A 20,732-nucleotide genomic window follows, 5' to 3' on the forward strand; every position below is an offset into this window, starting at 1 on the left:
TGACTGCAGGGTGAGCATGGGATACTTGTGTCCACCAGCAGCCACGGCGCTGAATGTGGTCCTGAGTCATTCCACCTTGCCAAATATGTCATGGAGGACCTTGGCTAGGGAGAGTCCTGTGGACAGTGTCCTATGCTGTCCAGATCCTCCTTCACTAAGGACCTCCTGCCTGTGCTAGGGCTGCAGTCATCAGCCCCTTTGAGGGTGCCTTAGCTACTGAGCCTGACACCACACCCTTGCCAGGGTGCCCACGTCCAGTGACTAATCCATGCAGAGGTGCAAATGCCTGGCCATCGTGGTCCCAATTTAGGAACAAACTAGCTGTTGAGGTCATAGTGGGGTTGCCGCAGGCTGTTTGGGGGCCCTTGTCACAGCTAGACATTTCCCTCTGTTCGATCCTGATTCCTTCTCCATCCTTCCATATACACAGATACCAAGAGAACTCCTTAATAGTGTTCTGTCGTTACACTCTATTTCAGAGTCCTCTTCCCCCGGGGAAACCAGCCTGCACTGTGGGGCCCAGGTGCAGTAGCAGTTAGCTGGTGCTGATGCGGGGTCTGGAGGCTGGATCACCCGCTGGCCAGCTGGCCGTGGCCACAGCCAGGAATTGGCGGTAATAGGTGCAACACAGAAAGCCCTATATCAAAGAGAGGGGTGCTTCCAGCATTCACATTTGCAGCAGAGATGAGTGGGGATGGTACGCTGGTGGAAGGAAATGCACTGGCTGCTTTGTCTCATTGAGCTGGGAAAAAAAATCACAGTCTAAGATAGAAGTGCAGTAGGGAAAAGGAGTCTCATGCCTGTGCCCCAGGGAAGCTACAACTTCAAGGCTAAGAGATCGATTTTCCCGATTTACGGAAGACTGATTATGTTACAGTTTCCTTGGATGATAAGCTGTTGGTCAGAAGCTGTCCCCTGTCTACTGTGGGAAATTTTGCCAGAGGCGTGAACAGAGGTGATGCAGGTCAGGTTGGTCTCGCCAAGCGGGCTGAATGGACCTCTGTGTGTGTGGCTGGCTGGGTTCCATCTGTTCGGCGAGTTTTCAGAGCCAGCCTTCCTTTTGTCATTGATTGTAACAGACCCTCGTTGAACTGTCCCTTCTTTACGTTCCCTGCCTGTCCATGGAACCCACCCCAAACCCCCGACCCTACTCGCTGGCAGCTTGCTGCCATTTGCTTGTCCTGAGTTGCAATCCCTCTTCTATCCTTGAATAAACTTTCCCATTTTGAGCTTGCTTCCATCTACTTCTTTATTTAGGGCAGCAAAGTGTTTGAGAAAAGTGAAGGAGAGAGTAAATTCTGGACAGTGGGACTGGCTGGATAGGCTAAGCTTGATGGATACTTTGGGGAAAGATAGTAAAAAGCAGAGAGGCCAACCAGGCCAGATATGGGATAGTGTATGCATTCCGGACTACTCTCCTGGGCTGTGGAACGGTGGCAAGGACACACCGAGCCTGGCTCTCCTGAGCATGGAGAGTGCGAGGAGAGGAAAATATGCTGGGGGGCCAGCAGGACACCACGAGACCATCCTGTGAGAGGACACCAGCATCACTAAGAAGGTCAATGTTGGCTCTCCTCTGCAGGTGGTGCAGAGCTGGGGGAAGCTTTTACAGATCTACGTTAAGTCATTCAGTCATTCAGCAAACACTCACTGAACACCTACCATGGGCCATGAAGGACTGGACCAGACAGTGGCATCAGGATCCCCATTTCATAGAAGGGAACCCTGAGGTGAGGACATTTCTTTGAAATTAGGATAGGGCCTTGCTCCCTTGCTCCAAAGCCTGTGTCCTTTCCTGACATCCAGAGCTCTGTGTAGACACACCAGCTCCAGACTCTGGCCAGGAGGTGGGCTTCGGGGGTGTCTCTACAGGGATCTCTCCCACCTCCACAGTCTGGGCTGTAGTCTTCTGTTCACCAGTTGCTTTGTCCACTAGAGATTCCATGAGCCCCTGCTCAGGGCCTGGCCTGGTGCTGGGTGACCTGGATAAACAGGAGACCACAGACAGGTGGGAGATGGACAGACAGACGGACAGACATCTAGAGAATGCACGATGTGGGGCCAGGTCCTGGGACATCTGCTCTGGTCCAGTTTCCATACATTTGATTATTTATTTCATATGCGTTTATGGGGCGCTTACTGTGTACCAGCCACTTAAGGATACAGACAGAGAGAGACTGTCCCTTTCATCTCTGTGGGGACCATGACACACAACACAGGCCCTCCGACAGTCATGTGGGGTGATTCTCACGATCGCTCCATGACACTCGGATGCACGGGACTGTTCTCCAGTTTATCAGGACACACCACACACACACACACACACACACACACACACACCCCTACACATGGTTTTTTGAGAACAGTGGGGATGATAGGAGCCCAAAATGGGAGAGGCCAGGGTATGGCACTCAGCCATCAGGAGCTAGGCAGAAGCAGTCACCTAGTGTGCAGTGAGGTGTGGTGCACTGGGGGTCCCTGAGTCGTGGGCTGTTCATAGATAATGACTAGAATGTTGTATCCCCAGGGACAAAAGGGAAGGGCCACCAACAAGGGTCCTACCCAAAAAAGAAGTTAAGGATAATCAGGAGGCTTAAGTTAGTTGCCCCAGTAAAATATCACAAGCCAGGGATGCCAGGGTGGCTCAGTGGTTTAAGCCTCTGACTTTGGCTCAGGTCACGATCTCAGGGTCCTGGGATTGAGTCCAGAACCAGGCTCCCCACTCAGCCTGCTTCCCCCTTTCCCTCTGCCCTAACCCTACCCCTGCTTGTGTTCGTGCTCTCTCTCTCTCTCAAATCGATAAAATCTTAAAAAAAAAACAAAAAAAAAAAACATATCACAATCCATCGCTTGGCCATTTTGTGGATCCAGAACTGGCCGGCTAAAGACGAGGCCAGGTCTCCAGGGGGAGAAATTGACCATCCCAGGACAGGTGCACATGCCCATGGTTCCTCAATCTGTGTCCCCATGGACCTGCCTCCACCTGGGCTGTCCATGCCAAATGGGGCCAATTTCTGTCGGGGTCCTTGGTAAGAGGGCCTTCACTTTTTTATCCTGTCCTGCCCCCTGGGGAGCAAAGCCTGGAGACAAGCAGGCAAATGCAAATGGGGAACAAAATGACACTTACAAGACCTGCCCTAAATCACAGCACGGGCAGAGTGATACTTGGTCTTTCAGGTGCATTTTTCAGCACCACATTTCCCAGGTTAATAAGCGGACATGCCAGGGGCCCTTGGGACACAGTGCCCTTCAAGTCAACGTAAACAGCGTTGCAGATGGAGGCTGACGGAGACTTGGAGTCATTTCTACGCGTCCACCCCACCGCATAGGACCGAGCACCATGGAAAGATATACAAGATTAACAGGACAGCAAAACGCCAGGAGGTGGGTTCACATTTCATTATCCAAAGGAAACTGTTTCCACGAACTTCCAATAAAATGCTGAATCTTAGTTCCCAGAAGGAAGCAAGTACCTTGAGAGTATCTTGCTGTATCAGCAAGAGGGATGGAAAAGTAACAACGTGTTCTTCTGGTTAAAATGTTTCTAAAGAGAAGCAGCATGCCTTGTTTGAATGGAATGACCCTGGCTTTAGGAATCAGAAAGATCTAGATCGGAGTCCCATGCTAACTGTGTGGATGTGATGTTCTTAACCTATCGATGTCCTTACTTTTCTCCTGGGCAGCAGACACGGTACTTTTTATAGTGTCCTGTTTGCCACAGCATTTACGACTGTGCTCTCTGGAGCCAGCACTTCCTGGGTTCAAATCCCGGTTCCCACCGCTTTGGGCCAGTTGGTTGACATTTCTGTGCCTCAGTCCATGCCCCGTGGGTCAAACGAGAGTGGGGAAACCCTTACCTCGAGCCAGGAATAGTGAATAGTCAGGAATGTCAGGAATAGTGAATGAGGTCGGTATAAAGCCCGTAGGTGGGGGTATTTGGCGGGTGACACATGTTTTCACACATTGATTGTTTACCAAGAGACACCAGAACTGGCTCAAGTTATTTTTTCCCCCGAGTCCAGTTGTAAGGCAGAGCCACACTCCCCTCCTCCCCCTAACCCCCATGGCCTCTGGTTATCAGTGTGGTTCAGAGCTGGGAGTGTGCGGCCTGTCGGGGACAGGGATGACGGGTGAGAATGTGCTGTCCCCTCCCCTGCTCTGCGCCACCAAATATGTCCATGCTGTCCGATGCCTGGTCTGCGGCCACCCCAGGCTGTCGTCTCCTGGCCAGACCTGGGGCTCACTGGCTAATTTTAGAAATGACTTGTCGGCTCAGCTGCTGCCGTCACATTGGCGCAGAGGGAGGGTGTGGGGAGGATGGGGAGGAGCAGTCAGGAAAGGGGATGTGTGTGAGGGTGTTCCTGACATTTCTCCTTCGCCCCCGCTGTCCAGGCTTGGTGGGGTCTCTGCGCTGCCCCCAGGGGAGAGCTCTTAGGCTGCTGTGTTTCCCGTGACCTGTGGCCTTGCACAGAGAAGGTACAGTGGGACGAGTTTTTACGAGGGGCACCTTGGGAGCTGACGGGCATAATTTTCCAGAATGTGCTTTTGGGGGACTGGGGTGGCACGCGTTGGGACCTGCGGTCTGCTGTCTTGGGGCCGCTCTGGCTGGACGGCCTCCGACGGCCCGTACTGCCTGCTCAGAAAACAAAGAGTCTTAAGTGGCAGGATTTTTTTAGAACAAAATGTTGGGGTGAGCAGACACTTCTGAGGCTCCCCCTTGTCTGTTGGGCCCCAGCCATCTGCTAATCATTTTTAAAAATTACGTTTAGAGTCCTGGATACCCTCTGGGGTGTAATCTCAACCCCGCCACGTTCGCGGTTCCTATTTTTCCCTCCCCTACCAGTGGTTTCTGCTTCACAGGTTGTCAGTTTATGGTCAGGCAGCCGACTCTTCCGGGGGGCCAAGTTCCGCACCCTGGTGAGGACAAGCCTTCGTGGCGGTGGCCTTTTATTTTCAATAAGCATGTGCGTGGTGGGGGAGGGGCGCGCTGGTTGGAAGACAAAGCTTGGGTTTCAGGCGGCGCTGACTTGATCCTCAGTCGGTCCCAGGACCTGCTTTATCTGGCTTGCCCTGTGGGGCCGGGACCTCCCGGCCTCGGGGCCTGGGTGCAGGGTTTCTGCCAGAGGCGGCTGGGGGAATAAAGTCCAGTCTGGCCCTGAGCTGGCAGAAGCCTGGGCTCCCATCCCACAGGGTCTGGAAATGTGGGCTGTTCCTTTTTCTTTGTGGCCGGCCAGGAAGATGCCTACCCTTTTTAAGAACCCAGCTCACAGAGGGGCTCACGTGAGCTTCCCGTGTCCGACATGGTGGTAGTTTCTTGCGTCTTGTTTTTGCTGCTGACCCGAACTATGTTCTCCCGTCTCTGCGTGATAGGTCCAGGGTGGGCTTGGGGAAGACCTGGGTCGAGTAGGCTATGGATGAGTTCTCGAATATGACAGAGAGAGGAGGCCTGGGGGTGGGGAGAGAGGGAGGAAGAGCAAAGGCATAGTCTCTCAGTCTCCTGACTTCTGAGGGGCTGCCTGTCCCCAGTGAGTAAGTATTTAGGGCCACCTGCACACAGGCCTGGTCACCTTGAGTCGCCCAGCTTGGGCTCTGCCGAGTCGGTGACCTCAGACAAGTCACTCCCCAGCTTTGGTGTCCCCTTCCAAACCTGAGGGTGTTGGGTGGCCCTATCGCGGAGCCATCTTCTGGGACCAAACCTCTGGGGCAGCATTTCTCCAAGTGTGGGCCGTCAGCCTTTGCTGGAGATCTTCCAAAGCGCAGATTCCCCAGCTCGCCTGAGACCTATGGAATAGTCTTGGGGGCAGGAGCCCAGAAACCCACAGATTTCATACCTCATAGCAGGCTCTGGGGCCCACTGAAGCCAGAGACCTGCCTTTCCTCAGGCGCGAGCTGAGAAAACCTAGAGGGGGCTGCTCAGGCCTCATTCTTGTAAAATATCTGAAGGCCGGTGGGACCCAGGGGAGAAAGACTGAGCCCTTCTGGTGGCATTTCAGGATGAGAACAGAAGGCCACAAAGCGAAGAGACTTCCTGGTGTGGCCAGAGAACGAGAACTCTGGTTGTTTCTACTGGGCCACGATGAGACAGCCCTTCAGTGGGGCCTGGCTTACTTGGTGGTTAGAAACAACTGTCTGAATGGTCATTTTGTCTCTCTCTTAAAAAAAAAAAAATGTTTATTTATTTATTTTAGAGAATGGAGTGGGGGGCAGGGAAGGCATGAGCAGGAGGTACAAAGGGAGAGGGAGAGGGAGAGGGAGAAAGAATCCCAAGCAGATGCCACACTGAGCACAGAGCCCGACGTAGGGCTCGATCTCATGACCCTGAGTTCACGCACAACCTGAGCTGAAACCAAGAGCAGGACGCTTCACGCACTGAGCCACCCAGTGGTGTCTGTTAAGCAGGTGGTTGGCCGCTGTGGTATATGGCCTTTCCTTGATTTTCTTTTACATTTACATTTTAATTCCAGTTCGTTAACATGCCATGCGATATTAATTCTTGCTAACTTTTTCATTAATAAACTTTATTTTCTAGAGCCATTTCAGGTCCACAGCAAAATTGGGGGACAGGTACAGAGATTTCCCATAAACCCCGTGTCCCCACACATGGGTAGCCTCTCCCCACTCTCCACATCCCATGCCCTAGTGGGACAACTGACCCAATGGGGGAGCCTGCAGGGATACATCGTCGTCACCCGGAGTCCATAGTTGACGTCGGGGCTCATTCTCGGTGGCGAACATTCTAGGGGTTTGGACAAATGGCAAAATGGACCCATCATTGCCGTAGCATACGGAGGGCCTTCCCTGTCCTCCGTGCTCCATCTGCTCATCTCCTACCCCTCCCAACCCTGGGCAACCACGGATCTTTTTACTCTCATCATAGAGGTGCTTTCTTCCAGAATGTCGTATACTTGGAATCAGACGGCAGTGGGGCCTTTACAGATTGCCTGCTTTCACTTAAATGACATGTGTTTACAGTTCTCCTGTGTCTCTTCGTGGTACCCTTGTACCGTGTGAAACTGTGTGAAATGGAATGGTTTGAGAAAGGGACAAAGTGAGCTTGAGACAAGGGGAGGGCCCCTGGGTGCTGTCAGACCCAATCCGGTCTGTGGCACAGAGAGGGGAAGCAACTTGCTCAAGGACACACAGATTTGCAGTGTCAGCAGTGGCTTTAGAACAGCCTGTCCCTGCCCTCAAGGCTGGCACTGGGGACCAGCCTAGGGGTCCTCATTTTGGGACTAATAGCCCTATTTTCCCTATTACCTCTGCCCCCAAAGTCTTCTCCCTCAGTATCATCCAAGCCTCAAAGGAAAGGATTAAATCGTATGTCTTAAGTCAACAGAGGCCAACAAATATGATCTTTATTCACCAAACAATGTCTTTGGGATGTGGGCATTGCATTACTATCAAGGCAGATATCTGTCTGTCTGTCTGTTTCTCTCTCTCTCTCACACACACAGAGAGACACACAGACCCATCAGTCAGTCTGAAGGATCCAAGGGCACCATCAGCTTCATCTGAATCACCTCCCCCTGGACAGGACTCCCCCAGCTCCGTGATTTTCCTTTCCTGCCCTGCTTCGCACTGAGCCTTTCCCGAACGCTTCATTCCCTTTAAGAACTACAGTCTCTGGCAATGAAGAAAGGATCCTCCAGAATTTGCAATGTGGGTTCACCAAATACCTGGCCAATACCCACGCTCAGGGAAACAGGAATTTCGAGGGCTGGGGTCCCAAGGGAATTTTTCTTGGCCCATAAAAGACTGAATGCATTTTCAGCTGTTTCATGGGTACCAGCTGGGGCTTGAGTTTCAATTTCACGGAGGGCAACAGGATTAGCTGTTGAGTTGAGAGAGCGAGAGAATGAGAGCGAGAGAGAGAAAGAGAGACCCACTTGCTCAACAGGATTAAATGTCTCATCAGTGCTGGATATCCCTGTGAGTTTGTGCATGAGTTATCAGCCCCATTTTACAGATCAAGAAGTGGGATTTCGAGGTTTAAGTGCCCCCAATGTCGTGCAGAATGAAATGAAACCGGGACTCTTCTGTTCCTCTGGAGACTGTATCTTCAGTCTACTGTAATAAACAACGGGAGCTTTGCTAGTAAATTGCACCATACTGTTTCATACAGACAGGTAACAAAGCTCGTTCACACTCATGACCTCACTGGATCCACTGATAATCCTTTGGAAGGGGCTACTGCAGTGTCAGTTTTTCTGACAAGGAAATTGAGAATCAGAGAGGTTTTGTGACTGCCCAAGGGCACAGAGCTACTAAGTGATGATGGATCCAGGAATTTCTTCTCTTTTGTCAATGGTGGGTCAGCTCTCTCTCTCTCTCTCTTTTTTTTTCTATTATCATTCTTTGCTATTTATTATTCAAACCAAGACTATTTTGCCCTTGTTTCCAAACCCTGAATGCTTCTCTCTGCTCGATAGGGACTTTTTAGAGAAGGGTGACTCAACCAACCCACTATTGACATTTGGGTCTGGATGATGCTTTGTTGTGTGTGGTGCGGGGTGGGAAGGCTGTCCTGTAGGATGTTTGGAAGCATCCCTGGCCTCTCCCTGGTGGATACCCCTAGCAAACCAACCCCTGCCCCCCCACACTCTAGCTGTGACATCCAAAAATGTCTTCAGGCATTGCCAAACGTCCACTGATGGGCAAAATCACACTTACTGAAAACCACTGATCCAATCTGGTGTGATCCAATAAAGCTTCTGCAAGGATAGAAATATTCTGTACCTTTCCTGTCCACTGTGGTAGCTGCTAGCCAACTGTGGCTATTGAGCATTTGAAATATGGCCAGTGTGACTTGGAAGGTGATGTTTCCTTGGAGTTCCTTTTCAATCATTTCAGTCATTTAAATCACGTGTGGCTAGGGGCTGCTTTATTTGACAGCCTAGCTCCAGAGGGCAACACAGCGGGGGTAGGAAAATAGCCCATCAATGGGGCACTGGACCTTACAAGCAGTCAGGGGAGCCACCCACTCCCCTGGCAGAGGTGTGACCAGCTTCTTGCTTTACTGCAACCAGCAGAACACCAGACGGCAAATGGCAAATACTTGGCAGACCTATCAACCCTAGCCCTTTCTGTGCTCATGGCAGGCATTATTAGTCGATCACCACATACATGCCTTTCTGCTAGTGCAGGATCATTCTCAGTGTAACACTCCAGGCAGTGCCCAACTGCAGATCAGCTGGTGCTGGCATGAAGGAGAGACATTGTTAGCTGTCCCTGCATGAGGTCAGGAGGCCGGTCTGTAAGGTCCAGCATCTCATCAGGCTATATGGTGGCTGGCAAGGGCATGGGGTCTGCCTAGGTCAGTGGGACAACCACAGATATGGAGAGGGAAGTGGTGATGTGCTGGAGGGACACAGACTTTTCTCTGTTCATTTCTCCAAGAAACACTCACTGCTTGATTTGTGGGTCAAGGCAAGGGGTAAAGGGGCGGGTGGGTGCTGGCTTGTCAGCCCCTGAGGTGCAGAGCTTTTGCAGAATTTAATGGACCTGGGTGCCATATTCAGATGACCAAAATATATTTCCTATAAATATTTGGTTTTTCTTCATAGTTCAGAGCTCACAGCTCTGAAACTATTGGAATTCCTTAAGTCTTGAGAGTGATAAAGGTGGCTTTTGTTAATGCTAACACCATGATTTTTGAAAACCACCTAAGGATGGGGGCCGGTGGCCGGTGGAGACAACCATGGGATTAGAGGATTGGAACCTACCCCTGATCTCTGAGGCAGGAGAGGGACGAGAGACTGAGTTCAATCACCAATGACCCATGATTTCATCCATCGTACCCATGTAACAAAGTCTCCATAAAACCCCAAAAGGATAGTGTTCAGAGAACTCCTGGTTGATGAACATATGGAAATTTGGGGAGAGTGGTGCCCCCTAGATCAGGCTTGGGGCCCCCCACCCTTTCCCCATCCCCTGCCCTGAGTATCTCTTCCATCCTGACTTCTATCCCTTCATAATAAGTGGGTGATTTGGGGAGCAAAAATTTCTCTGAGTTCTGAGCTGTTCTGCAAATGTATCAGAAACAAGATAGGGGTCATGGGAACTTCTGATTTATAGCCAGAGATGGTCAGAAACACAGGCGACAACTTGGGTTCAGGACTGGTGTCCGAAGTGGAGGGTGGTCTTGTGGGATTGAGCCCTTTACCTGCAGAATGTCAAACTGTCTCCAGTAGATGGTGTCAGAATTGAGTTGAATGGAGTTGACTCTTAATCGCCCTGCTGGTGTTGAGAACAGCTTGGTGTTGTGTGGGGAACGCTCCCCTGCAGTTGGAGTTGGGTCCAGGAACCTGAAAGACTGGGGACAATGGGGGATAGGGATGCTGGGAATGTCACGGCTCACAGGTGTACAGAGCATCCAGTAATCCCACCGCCTTGTGAAATGGACAAGAAAGGCTGGCGCCCCCATTTGACAGGTGGCGGGACTGCAGCCCTAAGAGAGTCCACAGAAGGCAGGTGAGGCCTGAGGTTAGCTGAGACCTCTAAAGGGGAGGTGAGCCCACCAAGGGACAGGAGGTCTGCTGTGTTCACCCCAGCCAGCCTTTGTGAATGGAAGTGTCCACTCTGTTTCAGAGAACCATCTAGAAAACTTCCAGGGGACAGTGGCCAGCATTCTGAAGGCTCTGGGAGCCGTGAGAAATTTCTTACCTGAGAAATGGTTGAAGGCTTCAGATGAGAAAATTAGAGGCAGACCCCATATGGGTCACATGGAAAACCTTATCTGCCACTCCAGAGAAGAGAACTGAGGCCCGCATGTGGCTGTCCTGACAAGGCAGCTCTGTGGGTAGGAGGAAAAGGTGGCAGATCCCAGGGAACAGGGAGATGAGGACACTCATTGTGTGCCAGGATCGGAAAAGGTGGGTTCTATGGCCTCTGAGGGCTTTGCAGCTCTGGTTTCAAAGAAGAAAAGCAAAATGAGAGCAGACCCCAATTGTCTTACTTAGTAATGAGCTCCCCATCACTGGGTATGACCAAGCAAGGATTCATTGATTTTCCATCCAGGAGATTCCTTGTGAGCAGGGCTGGTCCTCTGAGGCTCTCTGACAGGGGACAGTGGGAAGGGCATTGCATTCTCCACCCCCTGCCTCCCTGTCTTCTCCATCAATGCCTCCCCTGCTGTTCCCTCCCTCCCTTCCTCTTCACTCTCTCTATTTCCTACTGCTAACCTCCCTTTTTTCTCATTCATCACCTCCCCTACCCTCTCTTCTCATCTTCTAGGATAATGAGCTACTTGCTAGATGTGGGTTTCCCTTGCTCTGATGAGGGGAGGGTTTCTCTGTATTGGGCAAAGTCTCTTTTCATTACTACGTGGCTCTGTGGCCATCAAACTCTAGGTCTGGGTGAGCTTGGCTGCATGATGCATGAATCAAGAGAGTCACTTTGTCCCTTAAGCCTACAGCTGGCAAATAGGTAGCAATGGTGTCTCATTCCCTCCTTCCATGCCTGGGACAGACATTAATAATCAATCAGAGCATTTTCTTCCACTGAGCCCAGATAAAAGCTCAGAGTCCTTCCCATATAACACCCCAGGAGGCAACTAACCATCTGTCAGAATTAATGCATGAGTTGAAACCTACTTGCCCCCCGGCTGTATTGGCTAAGGTCCCCCCAACAGCATACCCAGGTGGTAATGTGGAGAGACTTTTTAATGAAGGAACTCTTCCAAGAGGTGTGTGCAGGGTTAAGGAAACCAATGAAGCAGGGGACAAGCGGTGGTGGGTTACTAGCATTGGTCTGGTTGCAAGGCAGAGACGGTTAATAGAGGAGCCTGGGGGCTAATGGCAGTCTGTCCCTGAAAAGGGACTGCTCCAAGGGGCTTATGGCTATAGATGGAGAAACACAGCCTTTGCCAAAACTGGGGCCTGAGATGGAGGAAGCAGAACAGGTAGGGCAATAAAGACCCTACCTCTAGTCCCTACCAAAGGCAGGTCTCCTTCCAGAGCCTTCCGTTGACCAAATTCAGCAGGAGGCCAGAGAGCCAGACAGCCCTGAGGTCTGCAACCCTAGTGGTCAACACCCCAGAGCACAGAGCAGGCTAAAGAAGGAAGCAGAATGTTAGGAAGCCCAGATAGAAGAACAAAGCCTCCACTCTTCCCTTCCCCAGCAACCTGCATAGACTCGGGGCCCTTCCATCGGGGGAATGGTCCCAGACCTGGCTGCCTCGGAAGAAGGGATGAGGAAAGAGAGCCTGTGGGGGTCCTCAGAAAGCTTGTGGTACGAATGTTGGAACTTTGACCTACTCCTTCCCGATTTGGCCAGCACCAAATCCAGCTCTCTGCCTCGTTTAAAAAATGAAGTTGCATTGAAATGACCACGCCCCTTCATTTACATATCACCCAGGACTGCTTCTGGGGTGCAAAGGCAGAGCTGAGTAGTTGCAAGGGAGACCCTGTGACCTCAGTGCTTGACCAGCTTCCTATCTGGCCCTTGATGGGAAACCTTGTGGACCTCTCCAGAGCACAGTGTGCTGGACCAGCAACAGGAGGAGCTCTTCTCTCCTTCTGGACTGAAGAGGGCTGGGGGTAGGAGATGCCACCAGGCCAGGACAGGAGCGGGGACTTTGGGAGAGCACCCTCAAGGGAGGGAGGCAGCCAGCCCGTGGGCACCCAGCAGGGAAAGCTGAGAGCCGAGAGCCGAGAGCGCAGGTGCCCTCTGATCTCTGCCACCGGGTGATTCCCATGAACTTGGGCCTACGTGGAAGCCAGTAGGTAGAAGGGGTGGAGGACGGGTCTGAAGGGGTGAGTGGATGACACCCAGCTTGGGGCACCTTCCTCTGCCCCCGCCCGGCCCCTACTGGCTGGAAGCAAGGCACTTGACTGATATGGGTCGCTCACAGAACCCTCCTCAGAACAGGGTGCCTTGTGGGAGTTGTGACATGACACTCACGTTCTCAGCACAGAGACGTGCCCAGATCTTCGTGGGGGCCTGTCATCAGTGGTCTAGCTTTTGTTGCCTCCCTTCCGGGGTCTAAGGGCTGAGATCTCAGGGTTGAGCAGAAGGAGCAGGTTAGCCAACGAGGTCATCCCACCCCTTCCTGTGTGACCTTGAACCCCCTTGCTCCTCAAACTACAACAGACCCGGTGCTGTGACTAACACCCAACAGATACTGACCAAATAGAGCATACCCCCAGCTACCTGAGGATGTACCTTCTTGAGCCAACTTCCTGGGATTACCCAACCTAGGTAGGTTCCCCAACCTAGGGGACCTCCAAGCCCCAACCGGGTGGCCCCAGATTGGCCCTTGATTCTCACCACCAGCCTGGGGCTGAGATGGGAGCAGAGTGTGGGTGGGAGGCGTGGGACGTCTCGGGGAGGTGGAGGCACTCAGCTTGACCTTTTTGCTGGGTGACCCTGGGCAAGTGCCTTTACCTCTCTGAGTCACTGTTTGCTCTACGGGAGGATGACAACCACAAGGTGCTGTTGTGGGAATGAACATGATAATGACTTTCAAAATAAATAAATTCTAGTTCCAGTAGGAATTGAAGGGGAACTGGGGGCAATTTGGGTGTAACGATCTATCTCATTGCTAGGCATATAGTAGCTTCTCCCTCAATGCTGGAGAATTATCCTAGGCTGGGTTCTCCAGGCCAGCCTTGACCCATGGAGTCAAATAAAAATGAAAAATATGATCGAGGGCAAATACTGGTGATTAAGAACATGCTCAGTATATAGGTGTCCTCCTCTTGTTTTAAGGCTGAGAAAAATGAGGCTTGGAGAATTTCCTGATTTCCCCCAGGGTAGTGGTGATGGCAGGACATGAACTTGGGCCATGATAACATGCGGCTGTCCCCTGTGCCACCGTCCCCCTCACCATGGATACAGACAGCACAGGAGGATGTCAGAAATCCACATCACAGTCTTGCTGCCAAGGTCCTCCTCTGTCCCTTCTCAGCCACACTCCTCATCATTACCTGTTCCTGAGCTCCTACATTCATTCAACAAATATTTGCTGAGAGCTAAGTATGTGCCAGGCACTGTCCTAGGCACTGGACCCACATAAGAGGACATAACAGTTGGAAATTCTGGTCCTCATTGGGCCATGTTCTGCAGGGTGAGTCAGAAACTAAACAACAACAAAAAATCTATAGCATAATGGACACTGGTAAATTAGCCATAAATTGCAGTGGCGGGGTGGGGCAGCGGGGAACAGGATAAAATGATGGGCAATCCTGGGGTAGGGTAGGGGTGCGGTGGGAGGGATGGGAGTTATGCCTTCATTTAAACAGTGAAGGCAGGATCAGTGACAGGATGACTCTGAGCAAAGACTTACCATGTGGAAGGAAAAGCATCTGGAGCCAAAGGAACAGAATGTGCAAAGGTCCTGAGGTGGGAACCTGTGTAGAAGTGCCTGCAAGAGGTCAATGTCACTGCTGGGGAGGAGCAAAAGGCAGAGGCATTAGGGCAGATGATTGTGGGGGCCACCTGAGCCTCTATAAAGACTTGGGAGTTTGCTCTTTGAGAGAGGGGAAGTCACTGGAGGCTGACCTCTGTGTTAGGACTGGACATTTAGGGGGTGAGAGGGAAAGACTTGAGGGTCTCCTGGGGCCCCTCAGATCTAGCATGCATTCATGAAAAACTGTGTCAAGCTGTCCCTGGCTTTGGGGATCACCTTTCCTTTTCCCCAGCCTCCCCCACTCCTAAGGGGTGACTGAAGACGTTATACCATGGTTTCTGAGCGTCTGGGGCTTCCTCATCACTTTAAACGGCAGCTGATGGGGCAGGTGTGAGTTTTAGGCCTGGAAGGGAACGTGGTGATAAGAACACTTACTTAAATTAAGGCTTGACAAAGCCTCCCCAGTGGCATTGGCTCCTGGCCCTGGGTCACTGGGACTGGCCTGGTGCCTCCGAGGGGCCAGACGTGGGGAGTGATGGCCCCACGTGGAGCTCCCTCTTGTTGTCCCCCTGTGCTGTGGAACCTCTGGGCAGGCCAGCAGCCCTGGGCTGAGGACAGCCCACACTGACAGCCAGGATTCTCCCTGGAGCCTTGAAGCTGAGGGTGATCCTTGGGAAGCAGCCACTGGGCTGGCCAGGCCTGGGTTGGATGGAAAGGGGAGGGGACAGTGGACAGGGTATCTACCTCACGTCAGGGCTATTCATAACCTGGACTCTACTTCCCAGGCGCGCGGCAGAGCAGACTCTGGCTGTGAGTCACTTGGGGGCCTCCCGAGGGTCCCCCCACCCCCACAGAGATCTCACCTTACGTGCACTCTCCAGCTTCCTCTGTCTCTGCGAGCCGGGGAGTCCACACAGTGGGGATTTTTTTCTCAAGGCAAAGACTTGGCTCTTTGCACTGGGACATGTTCCCAGGGTCTCCTCATTGGTTCATGACCTCATCAGAGCTGAAATGTCCCTTCTTGGGTCTTTGGATCTTGAGATTTCCTCTTGCCCAGGCCCCACAGGGGTGTGTGTGTGTATGTGTGTATGTGTGTGTGTGTGAGGGTCTCAGCCAGTCCTGTGCTGGTAAACATTTAATGGGCAGCTCCTGGGACCAAAGCCCTGATCTGACGCATTTGCCAGTTTCTGGGACATAAACCCTCCCAGAGCCAACTTCTTAGCGGTTAAGGTGATGTCACAGAATGTGGAGTTGGAAAGAAGTGGCCTTAGCAGGCTCCTAGGAGATGGTAGGAGCTGGTGGGAGCTGCCTCCAGCCCAACCCATCCGGGCCCCCAGGTCTGCCCCTCCAGCTTCCAAGATAAGCAGTGGGCGGGATCACCTTGAACTCTGTGCAAAGCCATCGTACAGATAAGTCGCTGAAAGTGGCTACTTGAAGGCCAGCCAGGGCTTTGGAAACTCTGGGATGATGAGAAGCGGGGACGTCTTCCAGCATGGGGCTGGGAGGGGTCGGGGAGGGACACCACTCCGAAGGCAAGCCCAGCACGAAGTGAGAATAGTCAGAAGGAGGAAGAGGAGAAGACCCCCATCCCTTCGTTCATGACCACTTCCACCAAGATCTTGGCGTATTTCCTCCTGCTCCTCGCTTTCTGTGGAGTGTCTTGGGTTTTGCCCGTTTTGGACGGTTTCGTGAGCATGATGTTGGGCTCTGCCTTCTGATCTCCATCCGACGATGTGACCACCTTCCAGGGTTTCTGTGCACGCTTCCCGAACAAGCCTTACACGCTGCAGGCGGGGTGGCCCACCAGGCAACTGCTTGGGAAAACAACCTGGCGGGTCCTTAAAAAGAGTCAAACACAACGTGACCCACCCACGGCTTAGCAATGCCACGCCATGCCCGGTGATCTCCTTAAGAGAAATGAAAGCCTATGGCACACGAGGTTTATGGGACCGCTCGTGGTAGCGCTATTTGTCATGACCCATAAACAAGATGCAAGCTGTGTGCACAATGGAACGCCAGTTAGCAACAGAGAGGAGTAAAGTGCCCTGATACACAGGCACGCGGATGAGCCCGAAATGTGGTCTGCAGGGGCGCCTGGGTGGCTCAGTCGTTAAGCGTCTGCCTTTGGCTCAGGTCATGATCCCAGGATCCTGGAATCGAGCCCCAAATGGGGATCTCTGCTCGGTGGGGAGCCTGCTTCTCCCTCTCCCACTCCCCCTGCTTGTGTTCCCTCTCTCACTGTCTCTCTCTGTCAAATAAATACATAAGATCTTAAAAAAAAAAAAAAAAAAGACTATCTGCACAGTGGGAGAAGCCAGACACAAAGAAGACCACAGATGCTCCGATCCCATTTATAGCCAATGTCCAGAAAAGGGCAATCGATAACAACGGACAGAGATTTTGGGGTAGCCCGGCACTAAGGGAGGGTATAGCTATAGTGGCTGCAAATGGTCTGGAAGGGTCTCCTTGGGGTAATGGGATTGTGGTCTCGGCTGCAAAACTCTGTAAGCTCATCAAAGACGGGCACGCTGTGTGCTTGCGAATGAGCGGATCGTAACGGCTGACCTTAGAAATGACTGTTCCGTGGAGCTGTTGCAAAATGTTTCCTATGTACCCTTCTCAATGGATTTGCCGCATTCCTTCAAGTTAGATGGGCTGGGATTTATTTGGCCTTCTCTAGTTAGTGCACGCCGGGGTCGTGTCTCTGGTTTGGGTGTTATGAGGGACCCAGGGATAAAAGTTTCCACTTTAGGATCCCTTCCTCAAACTTGTCTTCCAGAAGAGGTCTTTCTGCTTCAAAAGTTATGAACATTTATCAAGACTCTCAATATGATGCTGGGGGTGTGTGGGCGGGGGTTGAGTTGGGGGTTCTTTTCTATTTGGGGGGGTACATTGGGAACGTTGACCATAAATGAGCTCCCTTTGTAAAAAAAAAGGCTCTCGGTATGATGCTAACCATGCTAAATTGTTTTCCCCCAAAGCATGGGGCCAATTGATACTTAGGGCGCCTGTCTTTTCCTAATGCTTATGGTCGGACTGTGACACCACCTGCTTCCTCACAAAAGAGAAACACGCTATTCTATGGTATCAAAGTTAGGACAGTGGTTCTCCTCTGGGGGACAGTAACTTAAGAAGGGGCATGAGGCAAAGTGAGGGGGACTGGAATGTTTTGTTTATTTTTAATTTTTTTTTTTTTTTGAGAGAGAGTGCCTTTGAGCAGAGGTGAAGGGTGGAGTGGGGAGGGAGGGGCGGAGGAGAGGGAGAGAGAGAATCTCAAGCAGACACTCTCTCTTGCCGAGCACAGTGTAGGGCTCGATCTCACGAGCCGTGAGATCATGACTTGATCCAAACCTGGAGTCGGGACGCTTAACTGACTGAGCCAGCCAGGCACTCCTGTTCTGTTTATTTTTGAGTTGAGATGGGATTGCCTTCCAGGGGATTAATTGTACTGGTGGGTGAATTTTTACGTGGATGCACTCACGGGGCCCCCCTCCCAGATCAAGATAAAGAACACTTACATCCCCCCAGGACATTCCCTTGTGTCCCTTTCCAGGCCAAAGCTAACGACTCCTCCGACCTTCATCACCGTAGATTAGATCTGCCCGATCTTATAAATAAAATGATAGTTTTAATTCTCCATCAGGATACTGGTTACATAGATATGGTCTTTGGGTAAGAGCCGCCGAGCTGTATACTTCTGTATTTTCTGACATATATTATGTCTCAATGACAAGTCAAAGTGTGGGATCAAGAGGAAAAGGATTTGGGGGCGCTGTCAACTTAGCCACTGGCAACTTCCATGGTGACTGGCGTCCTCCCAGTGGGCTGTGCCCAGCTGTGTGACCTCGGTTCGTGGCGCTGGGAGGTGGGGTGGGAGGAGGGCTGTGTCCAAGAGCTAACCTGTATCTCTCTTCTGTCCCCCACCCTCATCTGTGTCTCCATCTGTCTCATGTGCTGTGTGTGTGTCCATAAAGCCACATTTTGTGCTGTCCGGCCGAGAGCTCCGTGTCATCCCATCTCAGCCCTGACATCGCCTCAGCATGGCCATCTCATCACGCCTCGCCCTGTGGGAACAGAAGGAAAGTAACGTTCAGGGGTCAGGCTACAGCCATGGGGCTGACTGCCAAGTCAGAGGACAAGTCAGAGCATGGGTGGCCTAGGCTGTCCCCTCCCACGTCAGTGGGGATGCTGGCATCCAGCCCCTCCCTGTGACATGTTCTAGGCACCCCCTCCATTCCCCTTGGCCACCTCTAGTTAGCCATGGCTTCTCCAACCCAGTTCATGAACTTCTTGAACTCTTCCCATGACTGCCCAGTCTCTTCCGGTTCTTCAGTAGGCGGGCGGGGAATGAGGGTAGACCAGCTGTCCTGTCTGGATCATCATGGCGGCTTCCATGAGCACTGAGCTTGTGTGGGCGGCGGGGGGAAGACAGAGATGTTGGCTGCCAGACTTCTGCCGTGGGGATGAGCTTCTGTGGTCCCTACCTTCTGTCACCATGGAGAACTGGAAACAGGCCCTTCTTTCCTATTCTTTTCCCCTTCGTCTCTTCTCACAAGATACCACAAAGGGCTGTCTCTTTCTCTGATGCCTGCCATCTCCCTCACCGCGCATCCCACCCTCCTGTACAATTTGATGCATTGGAGCCCGAGGGGTGGGGTGGTGCAGAAGTTCTCTCTGGCTGCCTCCTGATTACCTTTGCCCCTCCCAGACTGCTCTGGGTGCAGCGTCAAGAACAGCACGGCAGGAAGCAGAGGCTGACCCCCGCTGAGGGTGCCTTGAGCTTCACTCTGTCTAATGACATGGCTTTCAGTTCCTGTTGAAGGGAGAGGCGTGGAGTCCATGGGAGCCCAGCCTCGCATGTTCCCTGCTTCTCTCTCCCTGGGCAGAGGTCTGCATCAACCAGCCTCAACCCCTAGCCTCTGCTTTGTCTCCTGGTCTTTCCTGTCCCCTCAAGATTCCCCTCCTATTAGGCGGGCTGCAGAGACCAAGTCTTTGCCAGCCACATAGGAGGACCTTGATAAGGACCTTATTTTAACCAGTGTGTGGCTCTACCATAGAGGGCCCTGCAGATTTTTTGCCTCCTCCTGGGTGGTCACAGTGATGCCAGTTAAAGATACAGCCCAGTTGGCAGGAGCAGGTCCCATTGTCTCAGTCCCCATGTTGTTGCAGTCCACGCAGGAGACTCAGCGACACGCCAACTCCAGCCAGCTTGGGCTGAGGCCATGTTTCTGGTGTAAAATGCCAGCATCCAGCCTGCCAGCTTTAGGAGCCAGTGCTGGGGAGCCCCTGGCTGTCTGGGTCCTGGTGTAAGGACCCTCAAGAAGCCACAGGCCTGGGTCAGGAATGGTTATAAACCATTCCTTACCCTCCCACCTTCCTGGTGTGCCGTAGGCGATCAGTCTGGTATTTTAACTGCAAGCTGAGGTGGGGAATGTGCCTGGTTTCCTGGGGTCCATCCCCTTTCAGACAATGGAAAAGTTCCTTACAGACCGGGTCCTCCCTGGGTCTGTTCCAAGCCAAGGAAGGCAACTGATGGGCCGAACTCACATAATGAGGAACTTCGGTCTGGGCAGAAATCACAAGGACAAGGTGGCCTCTGCTGCTCATGCGTTCCATTTCCATGCGCTGTCTCAAGGCATCCCAGAACCATGCCCAACCTCATCTGCTTCATACACATGCTTGGTCATGTATGTCCCCCTTGGCTCCCTCCTGGGCTCCACCGCCAACTTCTCAAAGGTCTGCTTGCTCCCCCTGGTTCACTCACTGAGCTTTTTCCTTCTTTGCTTCTGCAAACACAGATTCGGGAGGAGGACAAGAGCCCTCCACCGTCTTCGCCCCCTCCCCTTTTCTCTGTCATCCCAGGGGGCTTCATTAAGCAACTGGTCCGGGAGACTGAGAAAGAGTCCAAGGAAGCAAGGCTGAGGAAAGAGGCAGCACTCACCTCTCCAGAACAAGAGGTAAGTGCCCCCCACCCTGGGAAAGGGGACTGGGTGCCAGGGGATGCCAGTCAACCCCCACCGTCCTGTCCTATGAGCCTCCCAAGTCAGCCACCATCTTGCCTTCGCTTCTGTTCTCCCCACTTGGAGGTATGTCCTTTCTTCAGCTGATCTACTGAACTCCTATGCTTCCTTTAAAACCCAGCTCAAATAGTACATCTCTGGGAAGCTCTGCTATTGCCTTCCTTCCTCCGATTCCCACAGCACCCTCTGAGTCTGCCTTAATTGTGGTTGGCATGGTGACATATATGGAGCCCCTCCTGTAGAATTTGGCATAGAGGGGAGCTCAACGAGTGGTTGTTTCAAGACTGAATGAAGGCTATGAGCTGATGTGCAATTGTGGGGATCTTTCTGCCCTACTTCTGCAGAAAGAGGAAGCTTGATGTTAG

The 20,732-nt window shown here is 52.2% G+C and overlaps 1 protein-coding gene across 1 annotated transcript in view; it reads left to right on the forward strand.

Moving 5' to 3' along the window:
* Nucleotides 1-4,306: 4,306 nt before the first annotated feature.
* Nucleotides 4,307-20,732, forward strand: part of MYO18B (myosin XVIIIB) — a 248,035-nt gene continuing 231,609 nt past the window's right edge. The window contains exons 1-3 of the mRNA XM_032883267.1: nucleotides 4,307-4,476; nucleotides 18,322-18,426; nucleotides 20,146-20,304. Of these exons, the coding sequence (XP_032739158.1) occupies nucleotides 18,388-18,426; nucleotides 20,146-20,304 (198 nt within the window). The 5' untranslated portion in view covers nucleotides 4,307-4,476; nucleotides 18,322-18,387. The remainder of the gene's footprint in view (nucleotides 4,477-18,321; nucleotides 18,427-20,145; nucleotides 20,305-20,732) is intronic.

This window comes from Lontra canadensis, unplaced genomic scaffold (assembly GCF_010015895.1).
Source record: "Lontra canadensis isolate GAN:19392208 unplaced genomic scaffold, GSC_riverotter_1.0 scaffold87, whole genome shotgun sequence".
Lineage (NCBI taxonomy): Eukaryota > Metazoa > Chordata > Mammalia > Carnivora > Mustelidae > Lontra > Lontra canadensis.